A 13,325-nucleotide genomic window follows, 5' to 3' on the forward strand; every position below is an offset into this window, starting at 1 on the left:
CAATAATCATCCCTACCCCCTCCTGCCGTTTGCGTTATCACCATCGACACCATCACCTGCGGTTCCCTGCGCACCGCGCACCTGCGGATTAGAGTAGGGATATCCTCATTATCCCCTCTGCTTTATTTTCAGCTGAACTTCTTGCACGGTTTATTTTTTCTCTTTTTCTTTTCACGTTGGAGAGAAAAAGAAAAAAGATGAACCGTGCAAGAAGCTCAGCTAAAATAGAACAGACCTGCGCTTTGTTCCAGTCCTCCAATGGAAATGCTTTTGGAAAGGTCAAGGGATTTTTGTCTTTCTGCGCATTGTTGCTAGAGAATTGTGCATCCATCGTGTTTGAAACTCTGAAACCACATGTTCCTTCACGCTACGTGTTTATAAAGGCATAAACGCAGAATTTTCAAATATACAATAATATTACGTTACGACGATTACTTTCGTTGCATATTTTATCGATTTTTGTGCATACGATCAGTTTGGACACGATAGATCACGATGGTAAACTTTAATGTGTATCCATAACTTATTTTTATAGTATGCTAATAGGTTAAGTCATTTCACCTATAGAATAACTAATGTAATTACAGCCAAAGGGGAAAAAGAAAAAGTTTATCGACAAGAAGGATTCTGTAACATTCCACTTGGTTCATCGCTCGCAACAAGATCCATTAGTGGCGGATGAAAAGGCACCGCAGAAAGTCCTGGTGCCAGCTGCTGATGCACAAGCAGCGAAAACAAAAAAGAAGTCATTAGACAATGACAAACGTCAAGAGGAGCAGCAGAAGTATGGAATCTACTTTGACGACGACTACAATTATTTGCAGCATCTTAGAGATGTCAATACATTGTCAGTGGAATGGGAACGCGTCGAGAACCCTAGTAATTCCAAATGTGACAAGAGTACTCCAAAAATCAACCTGCCATCCTCTGTGTTCGCATCGAATGTCGAGGAGGAAGTCGGTATGCTCAATAAAGCGGCGCCAATTTCCGGGCCACGATTGGATCTCGATCCAGATATAGTTGCTGCGATGGATGAAGATTTTGATTTTGACGATCCCGAAAATCAGCTAGAGGATAATTTCATAGAATTGGCTAACGCTGAAAGTAACGACAGTGAGGATTCCGATAGAGAATATGGTAAGTTTATTAAGGTATATCATATTATACGTTTATACCTGATCTGTGTGTAATTTTGCATTTTTAGAATACGAATTGAACGAACCAGGGAATGAACATAGTGAATCGGATGTCTCATCTGACGGTCACATGGATTTATCCGACGAAGAGGCGGATGAAGTGTGCAGTTTAAATGGACCTGAATATACTTTTAAAGATGAGGAAACTAAATCAAGGTTTACAGAATACTCTATGAGTAGCAGCGTGATGAGAAGGAATGAACAACTTACATTGCTGGATGACAAATTTGAAAAGGTTTATATTTTGATTGTTTAAAGTATTATGAAAGTATGTTGTATGTGTTCTTATCTTTTCTGGTTTATTACATAGATGTATGCTGCATACGATGAAAATGAAATTGGTGCTCTAGATTGTGATGAAATAGAAGGATATATTGATCATGATTCGAAATTTATTATGCAATACGCTGACGAATTTGAAAGGAAGCAGAAGGAAGATGTAAGTATGATCTAAAAGTACGATGAAAAATGTACTATTTTCACTTGTATTTGCAGACGGAAAATATCGCGGAACTTATGAAAGGTAGAATGAAGATCGCGGAAAAAGAATATTCGAGCTCAGAAGACGAAGATGCAGAAAAACTTGTTGTCGACGCTCGTGGAAAAGATAAATGGGACTGTGAAAGTATTCTTAGCACATACAGTAACATTTACAATCACCCTAAATTAATTTCGGAACCTCCCAAGGTAAAAAAATATTTAAAAGTTATGTATAAGAATTATTAATTTGAGTGATAAATATATAAATGTAATTATGTATAATATAGTAATATCAGTCTTATATGTTTGTTTCTCTTTAATAGCGATCAAAGAAAATTGAAATTGATCGGAAATCTGGTATTCCAAAAAATATATTAGGCAATACTGGAAAATTAACAGCTGAAACGTTGGCTCAATTTAATTTGGAAAATAATGCGTCAAAGGGCCCACAATCTGTAGCGGAAAGTAGAAAATCTACCTTAAGCATTTTAAGCATAAGACCCAAAGGGGAAACTACTGATGAGAGAAGAGAGAGAAAAAAGCAGCTCAAAGAATACAGACAAGTAATTTTATTAAACATTTATTGAGTAGATTTTATTAATTTTATATGTTACGTAATTTCTGACGATTTTAGGAAAGAAGGGTAGAGCGAAAGGCGAATACCGAAGCGTTTAAAGAGGAAAAGAAACGCCAAGAGAAGATTCGGTTGAACGACAGGGTAAACGTTCGAGGAACTCGTATAGTATAAAGTTATCGGCCAAAGTAATATGCTTTGTGACTGCGTCTTATATAGACTGCAGATTTAACAACTTCCACTTTATGTGTAAGAGATACGAATTGTTGTATGTTAAAAACATTACAAGAGACAGGTTAAATGTATGTATATTATATATATATTTGATTTTAAAAATGATAATTTTTTAGGAATATATACCTGAATATATATGTGTATAAAAGATCACAATATCAACTCTATATCCTTACCAATTTTCACTGAAACCTTTTAATTCCATTTTAATTCTATTAGCTAAATCTATTTTTTAGCTTTACATTCTTAAATCGACCAAGAAGCTGTAAGATAAGAGAACTTGAAGAAGCGATTCCATGTTTACAATTTAAATTTATTTTGCATTTAAATTTTATTTGATCTATCCGGTGTCGCGATTCATCAGTTATATGACAAATTCCGAGAAGCGAATCGTGCAAAGTTTTCGTGAAACATTTTGAATTTAACGCATAGGCTCTTGAAAGGAGCTGTTAAAAACAGCTCGTGCGAATAGTCTTGGACGTCTTGGTGACCATTCGCCGACTTATCAATGAGAGACCAGAGAGACCGGATACGTAGGACAATCGAGTGATACGGAAGGAGCGGGGCCACGTGAGCGAGCACGAGACACGGAACGGAGCGCCGTCGTTTAAGGCGGGGCAGAGGGCGGAAGCTCCAAAGTCATATGATCGATTCGTGACAGAGTTAGTCGTTCTCCACTCGCAAAGATGGCTAGCCAGACGCAGGGTATTCAGCAGCTTCTGGCTGCGGAGAAGCGCGCCGCCGAGAAGGTCTCGGACGCCAGGAAACGTGAGTGCATTCGTCGCCGAAATATTTCGGGGGGGAAAGAAAAAAAAATCGCGCGCCGCGCGACGCAAATGCGCCGACTGCGATCACACGGTCTGACGGATTGTAATCTCTCGGTCGCGACGTTGACTCATTTCACTCATTTTCTGCGATTAGTGCGTCGTGCAATGAATTCTTGACGATAATCCCGGGTCCGCGAAACGCACGGTGAAATCGCTTGTAATCGCGCCGTCCAGTAACCCACGAAATTACACTTCACAGTGAGAATAGTCTTGGTTAACCTGCGTCCAATCTGTTTGTGTTACTACTAATCGTACTCGTTTACGTTTATGCGAATTCAGTCGCCTGAATGCTTAGTTTTGTTCAGCTTTTAGTGAAGCTTTCGATTTCTCTTCGAGATTTTGCTTTATCAATAAATATCCTGACTTAATGGTTAGGTTTAGGCATTAGTTCATGTAACATTGACGTAATAACGTTGAGATAAAATTGAGTCTGAATGTAATATTTTGTGTAAAAGATTTAGAAAAGATCTGGACTGCACTTGTATTACAAGTTATCTTGTACTTTCACAGGTAAAGCACGTCGTCTGAAGCAGGCCAAAGAGGAGGCTCAGGATGAGATTGAGAAATATCGACAGGAACGAGAAAAACAGTTCCGTGATTTTGAAGCCAAAGTAAGTATTATTATTTTATTTCTCTTATATTGAAATTGTTGATATTAGATTTACACCTCATTACTTAAGTCAATCGATGACATAATGATAATATTACTCGTAGCACATGGGTTCAAAAGAGGACGTTGCTGCGCGCATCGAGGCAGACACGAAAGTCAAGATAGAAGAAATGAATCAGACCGTTGCCGTGCACAAAAACACGGTAAGTCCACTCTGTCAATTTAATCGATAAATAAAAGGCAGGTATCTAAGAAAATTATAATATTGACTCTCTGTGTAATTTAGGTCATGCTTCAAATTTTGGACTTGGTGTACGATATCAAGCCGGAACTGCACAGTAATTACCGCATTGAGGTCTAAGCCACAAGGATTGCGTCTAATAGCTATAAACATGATACGCGTCTTACGCTATAAATATACATTAAATATTACTGTTCACCATATCTCAATATGTATTTATCGCTGTTATATCGTATGACATGTTATATTTTATCGGAGAAACTGTATACAATGTAGCTGTAGGCAGTGATACTCAAACTATTAACTAGAATCTTTTTCTCCCGCAGTTGCTACACGACAATAATCGTATTGTTATTATCGCTGAGCTTTTCACCGGCACGTATTCGGACAGTTTGAGAATTGCTGTAACGTAGTTGCATCGTAACAAAGAGAAAAGACAAAAAAAAAAGTAATGTGGATGTACTCAAACCGAGTATCGTCGACCCGATGCGTCAAGGCCTAGACACATCGAGACGACGTATCGGTTGTTAAGTTAGATACGGTTAAGACGATTTAGGGTGGTGGTTACGAGTTGTATGTCGTTCGGTGTACGCCATTAGATGTCATTCCATGATTCTGTCACATCGAGGACGCGCGATTGACATTTTCCCTACAGCCTCTCGCGGTTCACGGACACGCTCCCAGTCGACGGTGGACCGCGCGACGATGTAGCAAACATTCAAGCCTCTTATCCTTCAGCGGGAACGTTTAAATTCTCTGTTGATCTTGCGAGATGGGCAGCTTTGCCTTACATGTATATCCTTGTCTCTGTGAGCTGGTTGGTTGTCTGTACAGTATTAAGTGTTCAAAATACAAAAAAAACAAGGAAAACCCACAAAATGCTATATTTTTCGCTCTACTAACTGTTATTTTCGGATAGAACTGCACGTATGCTCGACAAAACATCGATTTCGTCAGTAAGAGAAGAGCTACGTTTTCACAAGGACACGTGCTAAATTTACAATGCGTATTGTGGAAAGTAGATAAAGATTCTACCGATATACTCTGTACGATTATGTAAGAAGTTTCGTTTCCTCGGCGCGTAAGATAATTCTTCTTTTGAATAATTCCGCTGAATTTTGCAGTTTCAATTAGCGGAATATTTAAAGAATCGCAAAATATATTGAGAGGTTTGTTAAACCTGGATCAATAACCATGTTATCGGTCTTGTCAATTATTGACAGCGCGTGAAAATTTGATGCGGTAATCTTCCCTCATGATTCGAGCATTTATGCACGCTGCTTTTCAATTCAAGCTAATTCCTCTTTTAGTACAGTAATCGTACGATTGCTACGGATTATCAAATTAATTTCGGGCAATCTGGTAAAATCGTAATAAAATCTGTTATATATAATATTTTATCGTTATTTTATAATCGCGCGAAATCAAAAGTAATCAAATTGAGTGTTAAATTGAAGTCACAAATTATCGAATTCTACCGATTCCGTTGAACTAACTTCGTATATTAGACGATCCGAAATCCGTGTCAGAATTCTGAGAATAAAATTGTCTATTTATATAATTCTCTTTATTTCGTAATGCGAATATTGGCGATAAACATGCGTGCGAGAAACATTTGAAGAAACAATGTATTATGCATTATATATATACATTATGCGGGTCCAAAGTACAAAATTACAAATAGAATTCCACCCTGAAGCCTGACGTGAATTGTAATACAAAACAACGGTTCCAAAGTTCGCGCGTAATGGTAGTGGTGGAAGGATGGTGGGGCGTCATGCACGCGCGCGCGCGCGCGCGGTGGTGGGGACGATCAGCTGTACGTTGTCTCCCCCACTCGGTCGGCGCGCCGCATACCCGAATGTGCCGCTCGCGTGTGCGTGCGTCCATGTTCCAGTTCCGACTCCGACGTAGTATCGGACCGCGGTGCTAGCGCCACTCGATCGAGCGGCCGGAAAGCGATTCGATTTCGCGAACTGACCCGCGGCGCGGCGGCGGTGACGAGAGCGGTTAGTGCGTGTGCCATTCCGCGCCGAGAAATGGAAGCCGACGAGGCGCGTTCGGCCTCCGGTTACTCCGGTACGAGAGCAAGCACGTTGTTGACGCAGTTGACGTCGCACGTAGTCGTAGCGCCGCGCGAGCCCGTCTCAGTGACAGCTGTGCACGTACGTGGCTTTTGAAGTTTTGTTGTTATGACAAAGAACGTACCGCCGGGCACGACCGGTCGCCGACCAGCCGCGTATCCGGAGCAAGAGAGACCGTCGTTATCGTCGTCCTTGTCGTCCCTGTCATTGTCGTTATCGTCCTCGTTGTCACCGTCACCGTCACCTTCGCCTTCGTCGTTCTCGTCGCAAACGTCGTAAACGTGAACGTCGTGAACGCGCGTCGCGATAAAAGTGAATATTGGTTCTTGTGAGGAGGAGAGTCGCAACTCGCAACGCCGGCCGGGCAACGCAACGGCGAGGAATTAGTTCGACGGGGATTCGAAGGTCGTCGAGGGAGGAGCGACCGCGAAGATGTGGTGCCTCGTCAGCCAGGCCAACTCCGTCATCCTCGAGGTGCAGGTCGACCCGAAGGCCATCGGCCAGGAGTGTCTCGAAAAGGTAAGTGGTACAGCGTACGTACAGCGTGAACATAGCGCCGGGCGCGGGCAGTTCGTTTCAAATTTTATAAAGAACGAACGTTCGCACTAATCGAATTTAACTTGGAAAGTGGAACGACAAATGTTTTATTCTGCGATATGGAAGGTAAAACTTAACGGTACCAAAGGTGATGCATGAGATTTGCGTGTAATTTCTGTGTTTCCAACATTAATAACTTGGCCGCGAGTTGAAATTCTCGCCAAGTTTACTTGAGATTGGCGGAGAAGTTTTCTTCTATTTTTTCATCTATTTTACATACCTGAAGTTTAATTCGGCGAAACCCCTCTATTTTCAGAATTAATTGACTCCGCAATTATATCTACGATTTAAGTCCAAGAGGAGACACTAAATTAAATGTATACATTACGTTACAATACGCTTTATGTATTCTAATATGCGAGGTATTATTCTTCTATTAGACTTCGATAATTCCTCGGACGATCGTTCAGGAAATAAATTATAAACAATATGGAGAATTATCAGTCTGGAGTGTCCCAAGGCGAGTATAACGGAAAAGTGTAGCTAATTTTCGCTTATTCTCGCCCGCGCGGCCTCCGTGTTTACGCCGTGCAATATTCGCGCTGGGTAAATCAAATTCGCCGCTATAGACGCAAATACGAAACGCTTATCTTAACGTGCAAGTTACATATATCAACAATCCATATACGCTTCGTGTTAACGGACTCCAAATTCCCTCCGAGATTACATCCACGAGGAAATATTTGTCTTCACACATTTGCTTTTTCAGTTCAAGTCGACCGTCTCGGGTCGTCTTGTATCTGACGTCAGTCGTTAATAAATTATACGGTAATGTAAAGCCTAATTATATTTATGGAAAAATTTGATTTCATAAGTTTGCGTTTTTAGTTGAAATCGATCATCCTGTATTTCAGATCGAGCGTTAATATAATACAAGATAATAATGATTTATTCTGATAAAGTACTTATAATAAATAATTTTATTAGAATAATGATAAATTTTGATAAAATAAAGTAAGATATAGCTATTTTTATCTCGTACGAGATAATATCTAATGTATTTCGGGAGTCAAAAGTTTCAGAATGACAGAACGTTATATTAGCAATTCGTCAAGTTTCACCTTGTTTCCTTTTTTGAGAGGAAGGAGAGTCGTATTGTCCCGTTCGTGTAGCATCAAATTACGATTAATCAAAATCCATTGGAGAGAGAAAGAGAGAGAGAGAGAGAGAGAGAGAGAGAGAGAGAGGAGTGTGTGAAGTCGAATCGTTCCCCCGTTCTTGTCGACCCTTGAATGATTCATCGTGCAAACTCCTCGCCTGGAGCACTTCCAGGCGCGATTCGGGACAATTGTACGCGTTTTGCAGCTCGAAGAGAGCGTGTCCTCGTGTTGCGCAACAACGCCTCGAAGCGCGGCGATACTCATGATTTCATACGAGAACGTAAGTGCGGTGTGCGCGAGGCACAATGACGGGAATGACGACAATCCCCCTCTCGACGACGACGAAGACCGCCGCGCCGGCCGCCGGCTCAAAGATCGGGTTAAAAGTTAAATGAGATCGCGATTTTCGGCGCTACCTCCGTCCTTCGGCATGTAGATTTGTAAGTCGTCAAATCTTTTCAATGATTTCCGCGGCGCGTATTCGCGCTCGAGCGAGTCGCGTTGATATAGCGATCCCGATCGTCGATCTCTACCTACAGGAAAGTTTCGCGTATACCGGCAAAGTTTAGACGCCGCGGGCGTTCTCGGTTTCGATACCAAGAAACTTCTTTCGCTCGCCTCGCGATAGTCGCGATCCGATACCTTTTTTGTCTCTCTTATACACGGATGCAATCTCGGAGTAATGTCGCGTAATTCGCGGTTGTTTTTACCGATTTGTATCGGTTGTTTTTCGCTCGTTAATCTGGGAAGCTTTGTATACGATTGCATTTTCCAATAAAAATGATTCCTGTCTATCGAGGATGCCGTCGATTAGGCTGAACTCAAACTGGTTTTAAGAAAAATTCAGAAAACGATCCAGTTTGTCCAGCTATGGAAATTTATTGGACGTTGCCTTGTCTCGCAAAAAATGTTTCTGTTCAAAGGTCGATCGTGGGTATATCCATTCTATGTTTACGGAGATTCGCAACGATAAGCGATAAATTTGTTTAAAAGTCCTCCAGTCTTGATAACCGACGAAAACAAACGTTACCTTATCTCGAAGCGTTCGGAACGCTGATACTGATTCATGCGTTAAGCAACATTTGCACGATATATTAGGAACAGACTAGATTTATTACTCAATTCAGCGTCTATTTCTATAATTTTTGTTTCGACATGTCTAATATCTATACTAGCAGGTATAACAGAGATCTAGACGACGTTTTAGTAAGCGTTTGATTTATTATAAAGACGACCGCGAGACATAATAGCTTGTATCGAGGGGCGTCTTTGTGTTCATCTTTCCAGGACCCTTAATGGGTTAATGTGCGTTTTGTATTACACGAGAGTTACGAACGTATCTTGGCCTAGGTCCTAGCTTTCACGTGCGCAACAGATGTCGTGAAGACACAAGGTCGGCGTGATCTGAAAATCTCGTTTGTCACGGCAGTGTCGTTAAACGGCTCTTCGGATTTCAGGAAGGAGCTTTGGAAAGGCTCGTTGAAAAAGCTCTTCGAAAAGGCTCTTCGAAATGTATTTTTGTAACCTTACACTGCGAAAAGTCTCCCATTGCGTGAGTTTTTTTTCGAATTTATTTACCGTGGGATAGACCTGAAAGACGAGCCATTTATTGTTAGTGAAAAACTTAGGTATATACGGGAAAGCACGAAATATTTAGAGGAAATGCAAATTTTCGTCCGCGTAATCGTATTTTGCGTTAGATTTGTAGGAGAGTTTTAAATTTTGCTCCATGAGCGGAATTAGATAGCGCTAGCTCGCCCTTCTCTTGGAGACATTGCATTTCTTCTAACCGAGTCCTCATAAAAATATCCTTTCCTTCACGAAATGCGTCTGATTGTGAGGGTAGGAGCGTCGCTCGGACGGCAACTCATTTGGTTTCTATTACACACTCCTTATGCTCGCTGCATTATCATTCCTATAAGTTGCGCTTGAGACTGTTGCAGCGGGAAGAGAGAGAGAGAGATGGTAATGGAGGATATCAGAACAATCGTATTCAATTTATCTCCGACCCGGTGTCACCCCGCGACCATCTCCAGGATTTTTCTCCGAGAATCAATTCTCATTTCTTTTTCGCCGGTGCGGTTCTATTTAAAAATGAAACATATACGAGAGAGCACACATATAAGAGCTGGGACGTTACAAATAACTCGATGTCCTTCACGATCTACAAGTTGTTATCGACACAAAGAAGGTTGCGTGACCAATATGAAACAGAAAATCTGCATTGGTTTTAATTATCTGTATTGTTCTCAATTATTTGTATATTTAATATTTAAAAATACTTATAAAATATTTTTATTTATACTCGATATTTATAGAAGAGTAATCGTTTTTGACATCTTTATTCACGACTTATTGACATTTGTGCTTGGATATCGTAATCTGCTACCGATAAAAGTATAATCAATGCCGTTTCGTATTGATAAGCTTGAACATTGTATATGATTTATTTTTGTGATGATTTCGTTCTCTGGATTAGATTATTTTGGATTAGCTACGAATCGCTTATGCCAGTCTGCTTTCCAGCATCGTGATCCGTGACCCGTCGACCACCCTACACTCGCGTTTATCGTGTACGTGTCGCTCGGAGGAGGAACCGGTTATCATGCGCGTCGAAAATAGCCTCGAAGGTTGGGATGGACCGAAAATAAATCTCCGGGCTTCTCCGTGTACGTCGTTCGTTACGCGCTTGTTCTCCTCCGTTCGGAAAGGTGCCCTCCTGATACGCAGGTACACACTTCGCGTGATGCGTGATGCGATTCGTCGGGTATTGCAATTAATTGCGACTCCGTTGCCGTTAACTGTGCTTGCTCAGTCGACTGCTGGATAATTACTGCCCGAATTGTTAATCCGCGGTTTGCCATGGAGAACGCGTGCGATTTTAATAAACGCGAAAGGAGTCCCGGCGATACGAGTAATTACACGTTACACAAATGGCATGGAACTTTAACTACGCGCGCTCATCAAACGAAATTGCGCCGCCGTGCGCCAAAACTCCCGACATTCGCACAACCTTTGTTGAAGGCTGCAAACTAAACTCGACCAGTGTGCTCTGGGCAAACAAGGATGCAATGGGAGACTTCCGGCGGCGTGATGTGTTTACCTCTAATATCAATCCGTATCGTGCGCCGACGACGATTACGATGCGCCCAAGTGGGTCAGGCAGCCTAACTAGGTCGCAATTTCACTGACCATCGCGTTATTAGGTTCTCTACCTGCAAGATTCTCGTACGTACGCGTTTCCCGCGCGCAATCAGCAAATATCGCGGCTCCGATCACGTTACGTTGCTTACGAAATAAGATGCTAGCTCAAGTTTTTTTTTTTTTGTGCCAAGCGCATTTATTATCTAACTAAGAAGATCGCGCGCTTGTGTGTAATAAATATATTTCATGGGACATCCCTTTGTTATTAATGGTGAATTGAGGATTGGGCGACTTTTCCTTTTTCTCTCCGAATTCTATCCTACTACTGGACAGAAAAATTTGTCTTCGATCAATACCATTCTTACCGTTTCGTACGATACGTTCGTTCCATCCTATTCAAGCAGTTTCTTAGATTACTGTACATATTCATATGTATGTTATATATGAAGGCTTTTATATCGTCTTGTGGAGCTTTCCCATTGCGATATCGACAATACTCTGCTTTCGTTATATCGATTTCATCGCAAATACCCGTGTCGCGCGGAGCATATGAAGCATGTATCGACTCAGAAAGAAACCTGCGCGATCGCGAGACGACGCGACGCTTGAAATTTTCCCATCGGCTTATAGGCAGCGGCGCATCGTCGCGCCGCTATGGAAATTAGGTCGAAATTGGCCGGAATTCAATCCGGGAATTCAATTTGCTGTCGTCTTTGTGCCCCGCGGAGTCAATCCGATCGACGCGCGCGCGTGTACGGCAGACGTTTTCGAGATCTAATTTGCGTTTACCAGGAGCCTATTTCCCGCTCTGTTCGCGTCATGCGAGATGAACGGTAAAAGGAGCGGGCGAACATCTAATCTCTCCTGCCAGTCTCTTGTGCACGACACAAGATCGCGCGCGTTCTCTCTCTCTCTCTCTCTCTCTCTCTCTCTCTGTACGTGACAAAGCGAGAGACGCATTCTCTTACGTTCGATTTGTTACAGTCCTAACTGACATCGCGGAGAATCCCGCTTTCGTCTGATCATATTTGACTGACAGTCACTCCGATTGATTCGCGTTAATTTCTCTCTCAATCGGTCAAAATTTACGTTCAATTACAGACAAAATGTAATGATACAATGCGAAAATTTATTATAATTTTAATCGATGATTATAACTATATCGACCGTCACCGATTCAATAATTTAATTATTGTCGCATTGATAGATCGTATCGAATGAAAATTATTAATGCGTTTTGCAATGATAATAAATCACATGTGTTCGATTTGGCGAAGAATGATCTTAAATCGCCAGTTGTGCGATCTGTGTGTGTATACACAACACACGTTTTGTCGTCAAATAATCATAAATTAACATGTCAAAATTATGGAATATTAAAAATTATGCTAGAATTAATTTAAAGTTAAGTAAAAGGCAGATACGTCAAATACGATTACGTATTTGTTTATTAGCGCACATATATGTTTTATAATAATTAGGATATTATAAAGCGCGCGCCTTTTGTTCTCGAGCATTATGTATTTTTAAAGCGAATAAGAAAGGAGGACGCGCTAATTTCTACAGTTGGTTTTATCGGCTACAGTGCGCAGGTGTATCTCATCGAATCATAACAATATAATCTTCTGCCGAATCTGCATTCAATATCGTGCGATTTGAATATCCGGCGGTGGAGATACACGTGCGCGTTTGCATACATTCATATTTGAAATCCAGGCATCCGTAGCTAGAATATTAAAGGCCGCTTCTGGCTTTTATTTTCTTATTATTTATAAAAATCGCGAGGATTTTACTTTGTAACTTAGAAATGTGAAATCCTTTAAAATGTCTTACAAAAAGGTTGAAGGAACTATAATCGTTATTTGAATATTTTTATTCATACGTTTCTTTTTTATTTTTATTTAGCAAAGTTATCTCTATAAACGTTATGTACCATTGAACGTACAATGCAAAATTTTGGTAACAATAATTTATTTTAATGATAGAAGTACATTGAAAAAAAATAGTTAGATCCAAGAAAATATTTTTACTTAATTTAAGTAAAAATATCTAATTCTAAATAAATATGTGATTATATTAAGTAAATAAGGCCATTGGTACTATGTGAAAAAATATTTTTTCGGATCTAACTACTTTTTTTTCAGTGTACAACGTTGAGCGCGATGCGCACAGCGGTCGCGCGTACTTTAAACGGCGGGCACTTGTCATATTATAATAATGGATTGTATTGTTCATGCG

At 40.8% G+C, this 13,325-nt stretch overlaps 3 protein-coding genes across 3 annotated transcripts in view; all 3 read left to right on the forward strand.

Moving 5' to 3' along the window:
* Positions 1 to 272: 272 nt before the first annotated feature.
* On the forward strand, positions 273 to 2,530 carry Ltv1 (LTV1 ribosome biogenesis factor). The gene is made up of 7 exons (XM_071791104.1): positions 273 to 498; positions 588 to 1,137; positions 1,205 to 1,431; positions 1,507 to 1,635; positions 1,692 to 1,883; positions 2,000 to 2,239; positions 2,311 to 2,530. The coding sequence occupies exons 1-7, from the start codon at positions 496 to 498 to the stop codon at positions 2,422 to 2,424; spliced, it is 1,455 nt and encodes a 484-aa protein (XP_071647205.1). The 5' UTR covers positions 273 to 495; the 3' UTR covers positions 2,425 to 2,530.
* A 566-nt stretch (positions 2,531 to 3,096) lies between these two features.
* Vha13 (V-type proton ATPase subunit Vha13) lies at positions 3,097 to 5,041 on the forward strand. Its single transcript, XM_071791109.1, has 4 exons — positions 3,097 to 3,252; positions 3,822 to 3,922; positions 4,026 to 4,124; positions 4,208 to 5,041. The coding sequence occupies exons 1-4, from the start codon at positions 3,171 to 3,173 to the stop codon at positions 4,280 to 4,282; spliced, it is 357 nt and encodes a 118-aa protein (XP_071647210.1). The 5' UTR covers positions 3,097 to 3,170; the 3' UTR covers positions 4,283 to 5,041.
* Positions 5,042 to 6,022: 981 nt separating this feature from the next.
* The window catches only part of Dnr1 (defense repressor 1), a 147,194-nt gene continuing 139,891 nt past the window's right edge, over positions 6,023 to 13,325 (forward strand). The window contains exon 1 of the mRNA XM_071791105.1: positions 6,023 to 6,765. Coding sequence (XP_071647206.1) covers positions 6,679 to 6,765 — 87 coding nt within the window. The 5' untranslated portion in view covers positions 6,023 to 6,678. The remainder of the gene's footprint in view (positions 6,766 to 13,325) is intronic.

Source organism: Temnothorax longispinosus, chromosome 10 (assembly GCF_030848805.1).
Source record: "Temnothorax longispinosus isolate EJ_2023e chromosome 10, Tlon_JGU_v1, whole genome shotgun sequence".
NCBI classification, from domain to species: Eukaryota; Metazoa; Arthropoda; class Insecta; order Hymenoptera; family Formicidae; genus Temnothorax; species Temnothorax longispinosus.

Excerpts from the sequence above, each read along its gene's own strand:
- Vha13 (XM_071791109.1), top strand. The coding sequence starts at position 3,171 with ATGGCTAGCCAGACGCAGGGTATTCAGCAGCTTCTGGCTGCGGAGAAG. Across the intron at positions 3,253-3,821 it reads GGTCTCGGACGCCAGGAAAC|GTAAAGCACGTCGTCTGAAG; the intron begins GTGAGTGCATTC and ends GTACTTTCACAG. Across the intron at positions 4,125-4,207 it reads TTGCCGTGCACAAAAACACG|GTCATGCTTCAAATTTTGGA; the intron begins GTAAGTCCACTC and ends TGTGTAATTTAG.
- Ltv1 (XM_071791104.1), top strand. Across the intron at positions 1,138-1,204 it reads GGATTCCGATAGAGAATATG|AATACGAATTGAACGAACCA; the intron begins GTAAGTTTATTA and ends TTGCATTTTTAG. Across the intron at positions 1,432-1,506 it reads TGGATGACAAATTTGAAAAG|ATGTATGCTGCATACGATGA; the intron begins GTTTATATTTTG and ends TTTATTACATAG.